This window comes from Temnothorax longispinosus, chromosome 12 (assembly GCF_030848805.1).
Source record: "Temnothorax longispinosus isolate EJ_2023e chromosome 12, Tlon_JGU_v1, whole genome shotgun sequence".
In the NCBI taxonomy this organism is placed as follows: domain Eukaryota; kingdom Metazoa; phylum Arthropoda; class Insecta; order Hymenoptera; family Formicidae; genus Temnothorax; species Temnothorax longispinosus.
Window position 1 is genome coordinate 1,538,090 of NC_092369.1, and position 20,941 is coordinate 1,559,030.

At 38.0% G+C, this 20,941-nt stretch overlaps 1 protein-coding gene across 2 annotated transcripts in view; it reads right to left on the reverse strand.

The window, feature by feature from the left end:
- The window catches only part of Fng (Fringe glycosyltransferase), a 134,922-nt gene that overhangs the window by 84,325 nt on the left and 29,656 nt on the right, over positions 1–20,941 (reverse strand). For both annotated transcript variants that reach the window (XR_011734752.1, XM_071795805.1), the window contains exon 5: positions 6,602–6,761. Coding sequence is in view for 1 of the 2 variants with exons in the window: in XM_071795805.1 (XP_071651906.1) it covers positions 6,602–6,761 (160 nt within the window). In the remaining variant the exon portion in view is untranslated. The remainder of the gene's footprint in view (positions 1–6,601; positions 6,762–20,941) is intronic.

Consider the following 20,941-nt stretch of genomic DNA (forward strand, 5'->3'; position numbering starts at 1 on the left):
TTACGCACGCTACGGGGTGTCCGAAAATTTTGCTTCAGCGCAAAAAAAGATTCATATAAAACGCTGTCTGTCAGAGATATTACCGCGTATCCTTGCCTTCATTAATCGCCGCCGTATCTTTTAAATGCAATATTGTTCACAAGAAGGCGCGGCGCGGATCGCTCCAGTTGCCCCGTAACGAGCCGATTCTTTCCGGGCACACGGTGGACGCACACATGCACGTGCGCGCATCGAGCGAGTCCCGCCAAGGATTTCTCGAGCAAATATAATATACGAGTACGTGAAGCCTGCGGGGAGCAACGTCCACGGCGGAGACCATAATCTCGGTTGGAAGATGGTACCACACCCATGGGGGGTCGGTCGGGAGAGATAGCTCGACCACGACGAAGGGACGAAGCCGGCACGAAGACGGCCAGTGTACTCGGGCAACGGATTCAAGTACTCTCCGGCGGCCGGCATGCCTCGCCCGGCGAACGCGTAACCACCTTTCACCCGCGTGTATGTATTACACCGTAGGTATTACGCCGTACATACGAGTGGAGATCCTACTATGAGTCCATGTCGCGCCATGAATCGCGATTCGCGCCCGAGATAAGGACGAGCAGAATGCATCTGCATCCGCGTGCAAAGAAGCACGCGACGTGACCAAATTCAAGACCGACTGGAAAATCTGACAGAAATTGAATGTATCCTCCTCATTCTGCGTGGAAAGTATAATAAAATTAAAATTTTCAGCATTGAAATTTTCTCAACGCGAAAATTCAATAAATAATCCTATATTTGCAGACATTAAGAAGAGGGTTTACAGCGCGCAAGTAACGACCATCTTTCGGTCGAGCAGTCCGGCAACTTTCTTCTTGTACGCAAATTATCTTTTTTATGAAATGAATAAAGATAAAGAAGCGAGGTCTCTCTTCGCTTAATTAAAGGGCGGAGCGGATCGTGTCCGGTACGGGGAGGAAGTAATCGGGCACGATTTTTATTTTAATTCGTATCACAGCGACGGACGTCATTCGCATAAAAATAATTTTGGTATAAGCCAAAAAAAGGTTTAAACGGATTGGCATGCGTGTTATCGATACTTGTGCTCACAGGAACCGCGGTCGATCGACTTTCAAGTGGTTTCGTGCACACGATACTGGTCCGACCAGATCGTAAGAAGGTTGAATGAAGAGGACCGCGAAGAAAGAGGACCACGCAGAGGGCAGAAAAACGTCCGAGATCGAGTCGATACTCTTTTATACGTACCGCACGGACCAAACAGTCCATTCACCGTGCAGAACAACACTGTGTCAAATAGCTGCGTAATAAAACTGGAATGAAACGATCAGAATACTGATCTCGAAGCTTATCACCTTACGTAAATCCTACGTAATGTGCGCACGCTGATTGTGAAATTTATTTTACATAATCAGATTAAAAGCGAGTTTATAAGATCAACATTCTTTTCATGACGCAAATAAAATCCTTAATTATAAATTGTTCTACTTTCACTTATAGCAATTGAATTAATAGCAATGAAGTAATTCAGTCATATAAATGATCCTAATGCTTTAACATTTATTAAAATAATAGTTGACCTATCATCTCTCGATGATTTCATTAGATTTCATTAGATTTTCTCGACACTCAACGCTATTTTTGTCAGTTTATATCGAGGAAATGTGTCAGAGAGTATCAACCAATTTAAATTCCACATGAACCATCGCATGATCACCTTAAATGGGTTACCACGCGACGATCGATACACCAACATGCACGTATACTATGATCAATCGAGTTTCGTGTATCTTTCACCGACCGATAACGAGTTCGCTGTATGACTGGCATCAGCCCCGTGGTAGTTGTCGGACCGGATCTCACATAACGACAGTTCCACATGAAATAATGAAAAATGATTCCGCGTGAAAAATGATTCCGACGGCCGAATAAGCGCGTAAGAGGTTTTCCGCGAACGCTCGCATTAAATTTGTACGTCAAACGTTTTTCTTATAAATCATAGATTACAAATTTTTACAATATTTCTCGTATTAATTGTTCTCAATCGTTTATATAAAACGTGGACTTTCTAATATGATTCTTTAATCAGAAATCGATATTTTTCTCACAAAGAAGTAATAATGTCCAAACATAAATAACTATTCGCTTGAAATAGACTTTATTTCATAAAATTTTAATTCAATGTTTAATAATTAAAATATTTCACATTAGATGTAAAAAGATGAAAGTTTTAAAAAGCTTGCTTTCCTCGAAATTTCTTTTAAGAGATAAAACAATTTAAAATTCCTTCAAATCTGTCATAATATTATACCAAACCAAAATCTGGGGCATCCTCTCTGTTTGCGACGCTGAATAAGAGAAAATTCTTGAAATAGATCGCAATATAGTACATTTGTAAATAAGTAAACTACTCAATAAATCAGAAATCTAAATCTCGTTCGTTTCCTCTTCCTGCTCAATCTCCGCGAGTGCGGTAGTCTGTTCAGTAGTGAAAGGTCCGATCGATTTATTGGCAGTCGTAGATCGCGCGAAGTTCACGGATATCAGAAAAGAAACAGAATCGGAATCTGTACTATGATTAGACTTTAACGAGCGGCGAAGAGAAATCAGGGAAAGAGATATCAAGAAAGGGACCTTGATAAATGGCTTCGATCGGACCTTATAAGAAACGGTTAATCTCAGAAGGAAGAACGGATCCTATGGGCTTTGCAAGATTTATCGTTTCATCTCGAGAGCACCACGGATCCCACTCGTCTTTATCTATTTCTCCCCTCCCCCCGATAACCTCGTATCTTTTTCTCCCCGCGATGAAAGAAGAAACGCGAGAACCAGCTTTTCCAATTATATTGAATATATACAGGTATACCCCAATTATATTGAATATATACCTGTATACCCATGTCCAACTTTTCGCCGCGGAATGCAAATTCCGGGAGAATATAAAAAACAATCGGTTAAAAATGATTCGATGCGCATATATCGCGAAAGTGGAAGCGCAAAAAGGGAAGAGGTGCAGTATTTTAAATTTCCCAACGAGCGAACTAAAAGCGGTTATGAATTTCTAAAGCGAGTGACGCGCGTGTCCTGAAATTATTTTCTGGAGCATAAATCGACCTGTCCTTTCGACCGTGAGCGACGTCAACAGCGCGACGGATCTCCTTTTTCATTTCTCGTCTCGGCAGAAGAAAAAGGATTAATGGCCTCATAGCATGACACTGCGTCGTGATAAGATCGCGGGCTTCCTTTAACTGTCGGCTGCCGAGCGTCGGCGATCATATCGGCGACATCCGAATCGCATCGTGTATCTCCTAAAGCAGCACGTGAGACGGGCTTTTATCGATTCGTGATTGTGCACGGGCGAGTTTCTTCGCTTGCTTGTGCCTTGAAAAGGCGCTCTATACTTCGCTCTGCCTCTTACGAACATATTCATCTTTCATACAATTTGAAATTCATAATGTAATTTCAAGATTGAGAGAATATTATTCACAATTCAACAATTTATACTAGTAACTAGATCATTTTATGACACAGTTCGTATAAGACGCACAATTTAGAATTCCAAGGAATTTCTAAAAAAACATTTGCAGAACCTGAATTTCTTAAGTAATATTTGAAAAGAAAACCGCTATAATTTGAAAATAATGTCGAAAATAATGTAATCGAAAAATACATAATATAAAATTTAAATACTTAAAACATTCTCTAATTCAATACATCTTCATTATGTTTATAAGCTGATCACTATAGGCGTGTTATGCAATAAGTTCGACGTTTGCGACAACTGTTCCTGTTACTGCTTATAAACTCACGATAGAAGAATACCACGTCTCACATACATACGCCGAATCTCCGAGAACAATTTTGCGGATATACGCGCATTGAGGCGTGCAAAAAGTGTCGTAGATTGAATATGCGAGAAGATAGTGAATCGCCCGCGGTCGCAACAACTGCATCTCCCGCGGAGAAAAATCGGAATTTCACGGGCGCGAGCCTGGGATTAGATCCACTCATAAAAACATATGCACTCGCACGGAATAAGAGAAATATACAGGGTGTTTCCAAATATGTGGAAAGTATTGCAGTCGTGGATTCAGGACACAAAAACAATAAAGATAGTTTATATAAACATATGTCCTATTTGATCTTGTTCCCGAATTATAGCCATTTTTATGCTCCAGTAATTTACAGCTGCTTATTATATACCTTCATAAGAGATGCTCAAAATGGTCATATTTAGTTTGTATTTGTAAACAATGCTTAATATCTCCAGAACATTTCCCGACCCCTTATTGATTTCACATATTCTATTGAATTATTAAGTGCTTCTAGCAAGAGAACGAACTAAACTGAAGTGAGTAAACTCAATCAATAGAATGTGTGAAATCAACAAGGTCGGGAAATATTGCGGAGATATTCAAATGTAGCCATTTCGAGCATCTAATAACGTTAAACAGCTCCACAATACTGGAGTACAAGCATGACTACAACTCGTAAACAAGAACACATATTGATATAAACTTTTTTAATTGGTTTTGTGTCCTGAATACTTCCCACATATTTGGAAACACCCTGTATATATGCGAGGTGCGGAATAATAGCATGAAACTCACGGCAGGGAGAAGACGCCGCCAGGGAAGAGGGAAAAAAATAGACGCTATCGCGCGATATTCTTTGCTTTCATCGTCGACCGAACTGCTCACAAATATACGGAGCGATCGCTATTTCACCCTAAACCTGCATTTGCCAAGACGTATGCACGCGCTCGACTTTGCCGGAAGCCGCCGCCTCGCGGATGCATAAATTCGATAAGACCACCCGTTACTGACGGCACGGTATACATAGTAACGCTTCTCGCGTAAAGACCGCGAAGCGAGGAGAGGAGAAAGAGAGAAGAAAGAAAATCTCGCAAATGATGATCTTGCCCCCTTTCACCACCCCTCGCTTTCTTTTGCTTCCCTTCTTTCCTCTAAAAACCTCCCGGTATTTTCTTCCTCTGGCGAGTTTAATTTCATCGAAAGACCCAGCACCGGAAGCTTCAAAGACGGTCGGACGAATTTCATGTTTGCGACATCTCCGACACGGCAAAGGCATCACGTCTTTGTAGCGCCTGTTATTGTCATTGTTTCAAATTACTACTGTTGAGCTCTATTACGCCGCTAAATAAATCCTGAGGGACAACTTCCTTCGGTTGACTGACCGCGAGGGACGATAATAAGTTGACTTTCGAAGAAGGGTGTAATTATAGTCCACACGATCTATAGTATAAGTAAATCTAGGTCGAAGTAGGTGGTCCCTCGAAATACAGACGTTATACATATGTATATTTGAACGGATAGCTGGCTGATCTTATTGTTAGACGTGTCCCAATTTCGAATGTTGGGTAATAAAAAAAACCTATATCCGCGGAGTAAGCTACTATTGTAAGTACTATATAGCGATAATCTCATTTGTATTAAAATAAACCTAACAAAAAAGCCAATTCATGTGCTACACATATATAGATTAATTCGTAATTTATTGCATATCCTCGCAGGGTTCGCAATCTACTACCAATACTATCCTTCTTCTCTCACTTTAACCCTTTAGACCAACGACTTAACGTCTCTTTCCGAAAGACGGAGCCCAGTGTTCTCCGTATACAAGAGCCTATCTTGCACGGAGGGGCGCAGCTATCGGAAAAACATTCCATGCTTCATGGCTCTAGTGGACTCGAACCTGGTTCCTCAGATTACGAGTCTGGCGCTCTCTACCACTAGACCACACTGCCGCCCCTACATATATAGATTAATCAAGATTAAAAATCTAATAAATGTCAAGAAAATTAAAAATGTATTACATAGGTAATTCGTATGCGAATACCCTCTGTACTATATTATTCAATAAAAATAAGATATTTATAATCCCTAAGGGATAGTCATAATCTTTTTCAGAATAAAATGTAAAAACAACTCCGCAAATCCAAGTGTGTTATTTTTACACATTTAAGTGTGTAAATCGTGTAGTCACTTTTTACGCATTTGTACGCGTGTTAGTTTTTTTTTTATGGGTAATTTTTACACATTTGCAAATCCAAAGTGTGTAAAAATTACACATTTTTCAAAAAAAAATTACACGCGTACAAATGCGTAAAAAGTGACTACACGATTTACACACTTAAATGTGTACAAATAACACACTTGGATTTGTAGTAAAACTTTAGCTTGTATTATTCAGTTTAAATCTTCAAATATATGAGTCATGTTCCTAACGTGATACATTTTCTCAGCTTAGATTAGCTTCTGCTTTTATTCTTTTTCAATCATTCACTGCACTGTCTCTCGCAAAAAACGCATGTATGTCAGCGCGCGGATGTGTAATAATAAATGTACGTGTCTACAGTATGTTAAGCTTGGGATCCGTGGGTCCGCTATTGTAACCCCAAACAACTATACAATCAGTCATCTTAGCGAGTAACTTGATTTATATTACAAGCAGTACCTTCATGTTATTGCTTGCCATCTTTGGACAAACTTTTTTAAGTAAAACGAATTTACATACCATGCATATCGAAAAGCGAATGAAAAATATGAGAAAAAAGGAAGCATAATTAATTAATATTCACCGGTCGTTTCTGCGGTTCTGGGCCCTGCCTGATGATCTCCAAGGGCGCAGGTATCGAGGGCTTGCCGAGATACCAATCCTCGCGTGGATTATAATTGTCCAGGAGCTTCAGTAGGCGCGGCACGTTCACGTAATTATCATCGTCGAAGTGGCAGAACCACCTGAAATACACAATAAAAATACGAATAAAATAGAGAAATGTTGTCTCGTACAATTCTTTATAACTTAGATAAAAGTATATACTATATAATTTTACCTTGTTATACAAAGGCTTAGTTATAAACATACTTCTTGCACGACTCTTATTATGCAACTGTCGTCTAAGTGTCATCAGAGATATACACAAAGAAATACAATCTAATAAAATATAAATCTTGTGTCTTTAAATTATAACAAATAACATTCCAAATTTCTCAAATGTTATTAAAATCTTAATCCACGGATGTATATTTAAGATAAACGTAATTATAAGCAAGTTAATAAAATATTAACAGATACAAGATATTCTTGGTATTATGATTTAAATATTAATCTTACATTATATTATACATTATAAATCGCTATTATACACATTTAAAAAAGCAACTTTATAGAAGCTTTTTACGACGGAGAAATAAATAATTCAATGAATGCACAGACCTTTTCATTTATTTACGCGTAGCACCTGTGGAACCTTCGTTGGAATTTCTCGATAACGACGATGCCGCTTAGCCTCGAGTTCAAATAAGAGCACGGAGACTCGATGCAGCCTGCTTATATTCTCGCGGGATTAGTCGCATCGCTACGTTTCCGCTTCGGCGCAATTTGTTCCGCGAGAGATATAGATATACGAATGAATATATATATAAGGTCATGTAGAGATATATAGTTTTCGTATATTATCAAGCCAATTCCAGTTAAAAATTAATACAGTAATTAAGACTGTATTCATAATTGAGTGATATCTCTAAAAACACCATAAAAGCTTCTCACTTAATTTCATCATCGGTCGCAGTTACGGCGATCGAATTAACATTCCCGATTTCAAATGCATTCTGGGATTCTGGTTGAGGGGAGTACGTTAATACAGTAATTAATGGAATGGCAATAATCTCGGAACACTTTGTAAAATACCGCGAAAGCCTCTCACAATCAGTCGACCTCATCGAGGCTGCGGCAATCAGGGTAACGTCCCGTGAGTACGAGCGCGACGCTCTCAATCGTACACAATTGCGCCCCGTAGCCCTTTCCCATCGAGTCCCGTGTTGCGCCGACGGTAAACGTCGTGTTGCTCATAGCGCGAGCGCGTAAGATAGGCGAAATAAAATCTCTCTAACGAACAGTTCCGCCATAGCGTTGCCATTAGTGTGCTACCGGGTGGCCACGGGTGGTCGCTGCGTACCTGCCGCGCGCGGTCCAGCATCGTTAATACACCTGAATTCCAGCTTAATGGCGTAGCCGGCTTACGCCTGGAGGGAGCCCGAGACCGAGACCGAGACCGAGACCGAGACCGAGGACGTTGCTGTTCCTATATGCGCAAGATCGTATCTCCTGCGTGAGCCTGAACGGTGTTCGCACCGTACGATCGGCGCTCACAGTGCGTTCCACCCTTGAACAACCGAATTGTTCCTCTGCGAACCACGATTTAACCCTTAAAGGCTACACCTCAAATCTCAACCACTTGACTTATCAAAAATTGATGTCTTTGGACAATTTAATATTAATTATTGGCAATTTTTCACTCACATTTTTACAGCGGTTACTCTACCGGAGTAATATGATCTCTAAAGCTATAGTGAGTCACGATTCACTAAAGATCAACTGATAAATGACTCTAACAGAGAGAAATTTTCCACTTCAAATTGTAGAGTGACATAATTCACTCCTATGGACACTGATCTGCTGCACTCAAAAAGAATGCACTTTAATTTAAAAATGTGAGCTCGACAGAAGAAAACTGCGATATCTATATGTATTCGTAAAATCGAGATAGATCTTGTATCTGCAATTTGCATATATATTAGAATCAGCCTGCGGCCGAGCAACGTGCGAAACAAGGGAGAAACGTACCGAAAGAAGAGAACAAAGGTGTGAAATTACTCTTATTTCTTTTCTGGCAGGTAAAAGGCGGAGTGCGTGGCCCTCTGCGATTTGTTTTACATGACAAAAATATGAATATGCAGACACACGCGCTCGGCTTTGCGTCGTATAATGGACGAAACGCAGAGAAATATCTCTTTCTCAAGAAGGAAATAATTGCAGGAGAAGGATTAACTTAATGGTATAAAGATGAGCTCTCTCCATGCCCACGTAAAACACACGTAAATCACATGTAAAACAAGTTCATAAAAAAATACGCGTACAATAGTGCGAATATTTTTAAATAAGTTCGATTAAATTCAATTTTTGAAATGTTTGTTATCCGAAAACTACGTTTTAAGTAGTCGGAGATAAATCGCTTTGACTTGTGCCGCCTCGTAAAATCGAGATGACGCCTTCAATTAAACGCAATACCTCGAAAGTGTTGCGTGAGCCCGAAGCCACGCTTGCTAATAAAAAAAAAACAATTAAATACGTTTTCTTTCGCAATCCGTTAGTCATATGCATAATCGAACGATTTGGATATTCGGCGAATCGAGTGATAAATCATTCTCTGTACCGGATTGGCCAGGCAGATCCGTGTTCGGATATATGATTTCTATTAAGAGTAACGCCACAACGTTCGTATCATTAATAACACACTCAAATGTCAATAGAAATTAATGACTCCTCTCAATGGTTCTGAAGGGCTTAAACGATTGTTCAAAAATACTGTGTCTCGTAATAAATCACGACTCATTGCCGGAATGTTGGGCAATTAAATAATTTGTTTATAAAAATAATCTTTGTACATTTTTATGACAATTGTATACGGGAGTGTTCAAACAAACAAACTGTATTACGAGGATGATAAAATTAGCATTGCGCTCAGAAAGGCTTGAGTGTACCGTTAATTATCGTGAAAACGAGCAATCCACTCGCGAGAACATCGTAGAGAGCGGATGTGCAAAATCGACCGAATTATACTTTCTTTTCGAGCGTAATTGCTCCCTTTCGTACACGAATGGATATCGTTTCAAGGCGATGTTTCGGTTTTGCCCTAACCGCGGAATCCGATCGTGCGTGGATAAATACCGTAAGAAAAACTGTAAAGGTTCTCGCCGGCAATCCGCAAGCGCGGCAACGCTTCATTGCTTTAAAGAATAACGTAAGGTAAATGTCCCTATAGCCGACACCTATAAGGCCGACCCAACAAAAGAATGGCGTTGTCAAGCGTGACGAAAATAAATTCGATAAAGAGTTTCATACTGGTGGATAGCTTCATCCATGCACTTTCCAAAAATCGTAGGCTCAATCCATTCCGTCAAGTATTTTTCTAGATAGAGAAGAATAAAGGCGCACTAGTACGTGCCCCCTCTACCGACCAGCTGTGTCCAATTCCGACCGGGCATGTCCCCATTACCGATTACCTTTTTTCAGAGCATGCGAGGCGGAGGTTTCAAACGAAAAGTATATCTATATCTATATTTATATCTATATCTATATCTATATCTATATCTATATCTATATCTCTGCGTTATGTAATCTGCGTAGCAGAGAATAAATTATTGTCATGTACGCAGACTTCGATCATAACCTCTACAGTGTTCGACAATATACTGACGTTTACGTGTACGGTACTGGGGACATGCAGGCGTTTTGCTGTGTCTAACCTCGACCATCAAATAAATAAAAAAAATGACAGTTTTTGACTAATTTTTTTTTCCGAATATGGCAATCAAACTGTAACGAACCATTTAGCGCTCGAATTATTCCTTACAAAAGGATTTTGAACAAAATACGGACTATTTAGGCGACCGACAATTGGGTTCTCAAGTAAAATTTTTTTATTAAGCGGTATCCATAATTAATGTAGAGAATCTAAGCCGATTTTTAGTACTTTTTGAATTTAAAAAAAAAAACTAAATTTGAGAAAGTTATAGCTTTCTAAAGTTTCTTTGATGACGGCAATTTCAAAAGATTTCGCAACAACATTATGACGTCACGCACATTTTCGTGTACTATATTTTCTTCAATTTTGAAGATATTGCAAAAATTCAAAAAGTTTACAAAGAAAGTATGCCATGATCTATCAGAATATACTGTTAGGTAAAAGTCGGTTAAAGACCGAATTCTTAACCTCACTCTTAAGAATACGCGTGGATGGTGACGTGCGGCAAGAAATGCGAAAAAAATATATCTAATTATTGTACTTACTCTGCACGTTATAATTCTTTTGTACTGCACGAAATCCGGAATTTTTCCATTCCACTAATCAACGTGTTGATGAATCGGCGGCCTCGTAAATAACGTTTCACGTCAAAGTGGTCAGTAGAGGGAACATGGTCGGCCATAGGGACATTTACCTTACATCTTCCGAAAAAATCGTATCATATTTACTCAAATACAGGGTATTTCCTAAGTAAGTACAAAAAATTGAAGAGAATATTTCGTGGCTTACTTTAAGAAGAAAAGGTCCTATAAACATATGTCCTAAACTGCTTTTATACTTACTTAGAAAACACCCTGTATAGCAAAAATCCTGAAGATGTAATTCGCGAAAAAACGTATTGTTCACACAGTTTATTACCCCTCTTTGCTATGTATTATCATCCGTTCCCACCTTCTACCGTTTCCCTATATGCTTTCATCGATGTCTCACTACTAAAGCAAACGTGCGACTCGTTCTCGCGCTACGTATTTCCCGCAAACGCGATACAACGCGAGATATCTGCACGCATTATTTTTGTATATACTAGCGAAACACCCCTCGTTCGACCACCTGCGTTTGGTATAGCGTAAGTCAACGAGGCGACTAACAATAAGTCGGCGACGCGGCGGCAGCGCGGCGTGTGTCGTGTGTGCACGAGGGCGTGAAGAAGGGGTCCGCTTCTGTGGGTCGGCAACCCCGTGGCATGTGACCGAATGATTCGGTTAACGACGACACTCGTAGCCCGTTCCCCGTGGGTGTACGTATGTACGTACCACAATGCACATCCGCCCGTGGGAACTTGCGAGACCCCCATACGTGACTGCGCACGGCCACGCGTGCAGTCACGGGGCTTTCGAGAAGCGTGCAGCGACCAGCGACGCTCGCCGGAAGCTCCGCTCACACGTGCAGCGACACGCGTGCTTGCCGAATCAAGGTTCTCTACGCATATATCGCGTGAATCCCCGTGCACTTATTGTTAGAACTACCATGTGTGCCTAAGATTCTTTGGTAAATCTATAGACAGTTAATATTTCGATAAATTATTAACTAATAAAATTTTTAATAAAAACTTTTGTCTACATTATATTTACAAACAGTAAAGTTTTGTCAATTTACATTACATCTTAAGTGACTTATTTTACTTTTTTTTTTATAAAAAATGTCAACAAAGAATTAGATACATTTTTATAAACTCATACCACCGAGAGAAAGATCAAATTTGGTTACATTATTTTAAATTATTACATGATGTTATGTTAGTATTTCAATATAAGCCTTTCTATTGTAATTCTAATGGTTTCGAGATCGAACATACAATTGCATGACCACCCAGTGTCTGTAAGCAAGCATATGAATATATGGACGAGTTGCAGCCGTATTACTATCGACCGAATATGACCACTTGTCAACGAAATAGATGGATTGGGGATGATGAAAATGGCGATTGCAGAGGGTAGTCTACTGTGGGAACTGATCGCGACTTGATTCCCATCAAAGGGACGACTTTCGAATAATTCGCAATCGATCTAATGAACTTAATGACGCGGCAGCGATTACCCGTTAATTAACGTTTCGTAATCGTAACTAGCTATAATATCATGAAAGAGATATCACGGCTTCGTATCTGAAGATGACTTCACTGCATTATAATAAAGTCTGCAAGACCGGAACTCGATTAAATCGCAATTAAGTCATAATTTCTGCTAAAAAGATTACAACTTAATCATCGTATCCGTTAATAGAAGATCCTTTGGCAGTAAATCTCTTATCTGAATGTAACAAACGGAATATTATAACAGCTGTATTTCGCAACAATTAACTGTTACCCTCGTGTGTCGAATTATTTATTCCAGTCTTAAACCGGTTTCTTGCTTGCATTTTTCTTCGTGCACATTTTTTGAGATAGGTACATATATTTCTTATGAAATTCAATCTCTGGAAAATTATGCATTTTCATTAGATATATAATTTAAATATGAACTTGTAAGTTATCCATCTTTAATGTCTTACTATACAATAAAGATTTTATCTCGAGAGATAAAATATCCTTCACGTTCTTATTTATATTCACTTCTTCATAATTGATAAGAATTTATAGAATAATTGCAATGATACTACAATTGCAATATATCACGCGTTTGTATCAGAAAAATCTGTGCTCGATACAAATAATCCGCTGAACGAAACGAGGCACCAGGGCGGTTATTATAATTAAATTGACCGATAAAAAAGACGCGTACGAGCGTGACTTGTTACATCAGGATTACGCTCTTCTCAAGCGTACCAAGCAAAACCACGGGAAACGAAACGCCTCGATGATGAAAACACGGTACTTTTAATTAATTTCTATGAAAAGACCGGCCCCCGGTACCCCAAATGGCGTACACGCCGGAATTCGGAGCGTCGTATAAAGGCATCATTCGCTCCGATCGCGGCTGGAAGCCGCAATCTCTCGATCTTACGCGGGACGAGCGGGAGGATGGAAAAGGTCAGGGCTGGCGTGTGCCGGCTCGTTGAGACGGGCGTGGTGCTCATGATTGCCGACTGCAAAACATATATTAAATCACGTTTGTGCCGGGTGCGCGACCCCCGCGTGTTGAAGCTAAATCGTTTCTATAATGCCGTAATGCTCGATATTCGGATCGTGAACGGACGTGACTCATGTGATTAATGGGAACGGCGTATCTGCGCCGCGTATCTCCGCGATACTAATTTCCGATACGCGAAATAACGGAACACGGATTGTACTCCCAAGCTAATCGAAGTAGCACATCGTTTACCATGAAATCCGAATTAATGCTCTTAGCGTATGACCTAGCAATTGCGGCTCGCTAAGCGATAAGTGTTCGCTATATGCTTGTGTGCCATCTAGCCCGTACAATTTAATTGATCTCGATTAGATCGTTTCAACGACGTATCCGATGCTCGATATATCAAATGTTACTTGCTATATATTTGCCAAGTGCTATTTTAAGTTGATACGTGTGATGATTACCATAACAATACTATATATAGCAAATAATCAAGACGTGTTGAAATTGATTTTATTTAGAAAAATAAGTAAATTTTTAAATACTATAGTAATGTTGGCAAAAAATTGAAAAAAAACAAACAAAAGTTTGAAAGTCAACGAATCAGCAATTAGAAAAGAGATGCACGAGACGACTAGGAAGAAGGAAGAATCTTCGGTCGAAGGAAAGGCGAGGAGATCGACGATCGGCAATTTTCTCGACATGTAATTTCACCTGTTGCACATCCGGCGCGAATCTGATCGGCCGACTCGATTTGTAAAGGTAACGAGCCGTCCCGACTACGCCGCCGCGCCACTACGATTATCAGAAGCTATTCCAGACTGCGAAAGACGAGGGAAAAGGCGCAGAAAAAACCAAAGATACGCAGGCAGAAAACAAGAAGTAAAAACGAGAGAACGGATCGTACTCGAGAAGTGAAACTTAATGCACCGCAATAAATGAGCAGTGCACGTTTTTCTTTCATTTCCGTGACCACATTTCAAATAATGTAACCGTACCTTTTTCTCAAAATTGATAATACGATATCATTTCGTAATTACTATATAACTAGTAGTCATTCACTCGTGTAGTCAATGATCTCGTACTTTTAATACGCTCTTTTCACACTATTAATTATAAGTAGCACACTTTTGTAAAAGTGGCAACGTTCGCGACATAAAAGATAATTGTACGATAAAACAATAAGTTTAATCGGCAGACATTTGAATCTAAAGACATTCCATAACCGGTCATTCGCCGATGCGTCGTCGACCGTACTATAGAAGCTTCGTAGCATATGATTTAATGGCAAGTGCATGGTCGATTTGTATCTTGACTAATTGTCGGCTAATGATAACGTTTGCCGCAGGAACGATTACTCCTATCGATGATTTATTCACGCGTTCTAAGAAGAGATAGACGCGGCGCGATTACGTTGCAGCATACATTAATTAGACAAATGGTGTTGGTAAACACGTGTCGCGCGGCCACGCTAGTTTTGCGGCAAATTTTACCGTGAGTGTTTAACTCGCTAATTGAGCTATTAAGGATCGATCGTTCGAAATATATTTTAGACCGTATCGATGATTATTAGTAATTTCGTGTTCAAGCGTCACCGCTAATTTTCCAGTTAGCCAGATCGTTCTCGCTTAGTCGACCGTGCATGTGATTCGTCGATTCATTATAGTCATTATACGATGCATTAAAAGAAATTGATCAAATAAATTCAATTGAAAACGTCTTTCTATGAAGGAATAATCTACAGATTATCTATAGATCGTATCTATAAAATTAATGAAATGTGCACTGCCTAATTTAGATTAATATCGAATCTTGGTTATAATACTCTCTAAATCCCATACAGTTCGCCACAGTTCGCCACTAATATATTAGAATGATTACGATAGTCATTCCAAAAGAGAAGGTTGTCACTCTAATTGGAATAAATGTGGTCACTCTCTCATAAGGTAGGGAGTAAATTTTTCACTCAAATTTTTAGAGTGATACGATCTCATTCTAAAGCTATAGTGAATCATGATTCACTAAAGATCGACTGATCGATAAATGACTAACAAAATAAAATTTTCCTCTCAAAATTAATTGTAGTGACAAAATTCACTCCTATATAGACACTGATCTACTGCATTCGAAAAGAGTGCCTTTCAGTCAAATGAAGTGTGATTTCACTCCAACTTATAGAGCACAATTTTACTCTTTCTCATAGTTAGAGTGGCGAATCCACTCGAAATGCACAGGCTCAATTTTCACTTTTCGTTATATACTTGCATTTCATTCTTCGACTTTTAGAGAGTATGTTTAACTAAATAACACTGGAATTGAATTCTCTTACATACAATAATTATAACGATAAAAGCTTCGCTGAAATGCCAAAATTGCTCGTATCATTTTTATCATGATACGAGCCAATTTGTATTTTGTCACGGTCTCGAATAATCGTGCAATAGCTGCAATAAATACGCTGATTCTCGAAACACATTATCCGATCTATTAATTCCCGTATTAAGGTCTTCGCACAATCCTTAAGTAGACATTTAACGATAAGGTGGCCACGTTAAGTCCAGGTGTAATATTGTAATGCGGCGCAAGTAAGATCGCTGAAGTCGTCGTTATCAGAGTATTAAGTGCGGTAAATCGAGACTTAAGCGTCAAATAATTTATGATAATTATGCGAGTGATAAAATAAACCGTTCGATTAAAGAGCGGGCAAACATCGCCGGGAGAGCGTACGCAGCAAAGGACCTTTCGTAATAGTCTCTCTCAACTAGTGATAAGCGGAATTAATGTTTCACTAGTTATGCCCTGTACTATTCGTAAGATTGCCAATAAGAACAATCTTTCTACGTTAAATCTAAAATTATGTTATTGTACGGCTCGAATACACCGGAAAAACCGTGGAGTTGAAATCATGATGATACAAAGGCCGGAAAGATTAAAGATAAAAGAGGTCGGCCCGCAAAAGAAGCGAAAGTATGCACACATAATTCCCATAATAGGAGGAGCATAATAAAATATCGTTCCATATTTTCAATATTGACACGTTCGTTCTCCGCTTACGAACACGCACGGCCGATCTTATCGCCTTTACCGCGTAAATTGTAAATAACATGGTAAATATCGGCTGCACCTGCACTCGAGGAAGGCGGACAGCTAACCACGTAACCGCGAAAGCTACACACACCATGGGATCGCAATAGGAAATAATGAAACGACCCAACGATACCGCTGGGATAGAAAAGAAGAATGTGTGCGTGGTTTCTTTCCAGGTGAGAATAAATCGTAAAAGCAGTAAAGAAGAAGGATAAAAATCGCACATAATGATTGTATGAAAAATATATCTAATTCCCTCAAGCTCTCTGGAACGGAACGTTTTTTGAAATGGACTTCTTAGCATAAAATATCGAACATTTTTGTAATTTATTATTTATCGCTTATCACACATAACTTTAAAATTAAAAATAAGGTGTAAAATAACGTTATACACTCAGTGTAATACAAATAGACTCGTTAACGACAAATTGATAGTATCAAGTGACAGAGGGGATCTGCTCGGGTTTCCTGTATATCCTGACACATGCGAGCGAGATTTTATCACGTCGCCATGCAAATAACGTCGAGAATATAGGCTGCACCTGTGGGTAACATGTATAACACGTGATAACAGTGAATCCATTAAAAGCAGATTCCAATACATGCTGTGAGATGCATAAAGAATTGGACGTACAATTTTGGATGCATGATATATAACAATAAGAAAAATCAGATAAAATGCAAAATAGTAGAAATAAAGGATTAAAACTAGGAATGGCATCAAGTTCAATATGTACTTCAAATAATCAACGAAATTCAATAATCAATAAAAATCAATAAAATTCAATAAATAAAGTTATATTTTCTAGAATTCGAGTAATATTCATAAGAAATAATATTTTATACATTATACTTGCAAAGTAATCAATCTCGACTAGTTAATTTCGAATTTTAGAATAGGTACCTGCAGAATTCAAAATGTACTTATATAAACAGTTTCTATCATAAAGAATCGGATCTCTTAGAAATAGTCTCAAACTCTAAGAATAAGGTTTTTAGTTTAAAGAATGTATAAATGTTAATTTATAAAGATTTCAAGTAACTGTTATTCTATATTTTTAATCATATTTTTATTAAATTTAGTTCCAACGTTTGATAATCTAATACTAATATTTGTAATTAATAAAAAATAGTATATTAAAATAATTGTCGCTTTATATAAAACGTTTTGATTCGAAGGAACATAAAATTTCTAATAAAGTACTCATAAAAGTCATAAAACATTCGCGGACATATTTAATCCAGGTTCGAATTCACTTGGAAGTAATACTCTTGTTTTTCGAGATACTCATAAACGGTTCGAATCTATTTCGTTCAGATTCTGGTTCGAGTCTACTTAAAAATATTTTTATTTTTCGAAGTAATCATAGAGAGTTCGAAACTACACCAACAGATTCGAAACTGCTTGTAAGTTACTTAATCCCATCAATAATTAAAACGTGAATAAAACAATAAACAGATATTTTAAAAATATGCCTTCCTCTGTTACGAACATGAATAATATTGATCAGCACTAACACATAAAAATTGTCACATATTAATTACGTACTGATCTAGCACAATGTATGATAAAAGATTTTTTTCTCGACTGTCGAAACACGACCGGTGTATTCTTCAATGAAAGTTCGCGATCATTTGAGCTATCGCCTCGAAGACAAGGAGGTAAGGAGGCAAGGAGAACGAGGTCGCAGGTCAGTCTTGGGGCCCTCAGGCGTCGCAACATCTTGCAAGCGGCAGCCGATTGGTCACCCGATACCAGTCAACCCGCTCAGGTGAAACCGGAAGTGTCACGTTTTATCAAGAAAAATACAATTTCGCCAAGATGCTTCCGCTGCGAAAAATTAATTTCGGCAAGGGTTCAAGATATTAATTATTTCTAATCTGAAATTGATTTATATACGATCATTTATCATAAAGCTATATTGTGATCTTTTATAAGAAGAATTTATCTCGATTACTACAAAGGATTTAATTTCGCTCTCTCACCTTTTTCTCGGTAAACATGGCATTTCTGTAAAAAATTATTTGTCACTTCAAAAACATCATATATGGATCACCGTGATCAATGGCGATTCACTTTTGGAAACCAGAAAAGATCTCGATAACGCGTGTTTCGCAATTTTCCGCAAGTGGCGGGGCCATGTCCTACAGATTATTACACGGCCGTAGTAATAAACTGAATTTAACAGCGATTACCTTTTAGCCTCTCGTCCTCATCAATTTCTGACGACGAGTCCGGCGACGATAATATAGATCGGTGGCCCGGGGGCGCGAGGCATCGAAAATCGAGAACACTGTAACGGCCCGTATGAAAGCCAAGATTCCCGGAGGAAGTGTGCATAGCTCGGGCGCGCTGTTTGTCAAATAAAACGACCACGATAAAGAGCGGAGAGGCCGAGTTTCGAAGGGGGAGGCGTCCGGCCCCCCTCCTCGGCCGTCGCGAAAGTATCGTCCAGATTACGAGGCGCCGCACCGTTCGCGAGGACGATCAACGACGGACAAAATTCTCGCGGCAAGTCCAACACGATCGCGGCACGGTCCGTACACGTGCAACCCCGGGGCCTCCAGGGGGAAATTATTGATTATTAAACTCGGGGCCCAGCGGCGCGGTAACTATCACGAGAGATACGCCGTTAAAAAATTCGCGATGGATAGTCGTCAACAGTCGATTTTTGTCGCAATGCTCCAGAAAAACACTTCACTTAAATATCGAAAATTATCTGACAACCATATCGATCAAAAAGATCGACAAAAACAATTAAAGTACTCAAATCGATGTGTAGCTTTATAGATACAAATTGACGAGCGTGAAAATGAAAGAGAAAGAACAAAGAAAGAGAGAAAGAATTTAAAAAACTAACAATTTAAAAATAAAAACATTTTAAGTTTAATATTTTAATTTGTACCAAAATCTAATTTAATTAATATAATAAAAATACTTCGATGAAAGTATTATAATTCCGTCAGATATAATTATTATTAGTTCATAAGTGAGTCATCAGTCGGTCTATATTCGGATAACTATGCGAAACTTTTTTGTGGGCATTACGCGTTATTATATGCGGGTATGATACATACACTGTTGGAAAATTTGTGTTAAATATAACATAAATTACATGTCCCAAACGGTCCACTCAAATTTTTGTGTTAATTTAACATAATATGGATGTGTTAAATGGTAACACCTATACTATGTTAAAATATTTCAACAGAAAGGAAATGTAATTCTGATCGTAATTTGAAGTTAATTATGTGTACAATTAACATAACTTTTGTTGAAATTAAGATTGTAAAATAAAATCAACACTCTGTTTCTGTAAATTTTAACACATTTAATAAATACATTTAAATCGTGTTACTTTAACATATTTTTTAAATTATTTTAATAATTTTACATTTTAAATTTGTTAAGTTCAATTAACATAGCAACCATATGTTGAATCTACACATGTATGTGTTGATTATTTTATACAAAAATTTTAACAAAGACCTTTTTTAACAAAACTACAAAAATTTTCCAACAGTGTACATTCGAGATTATTGATCACTAAACCATGGCATCAAATAATAAACACATCGTTAAAAAACCAACCAGTAGGTACACCATCATTACAAAGCGATTGACAATTTCTAATCAAATCATAAAATCATGTGTGTGTATATATATATATATATATATATATGTATATACATATGTACATACGCGATAATATCGACATTAGATGGATCGACAAAGAATAAAATTTAATCGCACCGATATTCCAACGTTATGAGCCATTAAACATCGAATATTTAATTGGCATATAATTATACCATCATTATTATACCGTCATTATAATGTTCGACTTCATTAAATCATATGAATAATTGCATTAGTTAGGATTGGGAATATTATTTTTATAATTTTGATATGTATCCAGTAAAAGATTTATCAATCTATTATAACCTTAATAATTTTTATCTCACTTATATAGGTATAATTATAGATCGTAATGCCTAAACAATATTATTTAGATGTTATATAATGTAAAAATTACTGTAATCTGGTCTGGTTACTAATGTCGATTTTACTCTGGGAAAAATTTTGGGCCCACGTTCATAGTAATCAAATTATTTGGATATCGTAATCCTAATTTTACGTATTTGGACTAGAAATAACACCGCGTAACTAAAAATCGAATTATATAGCTATTCTACCTACTTCAAAGATTTTTAAGTTATACTAATATAGCCAATTCTCTCAATTAGTTCTGTCGATATTCAGTTAGGCAAAGATAATTTTCACTTAAGGGGCACTAAACAAAATGTTAAAGTGCGTAACTCCAAATCGGTAAAAATTTTTCCCAGAGTAAGAGAGAGAATAGTCAAAATGTGTGTTACGATAAATATCATAATGCGTTTAAATATCGTATAATTAAGAATTAATAACTTCTCAATTAGTCCGGGGTCTCAG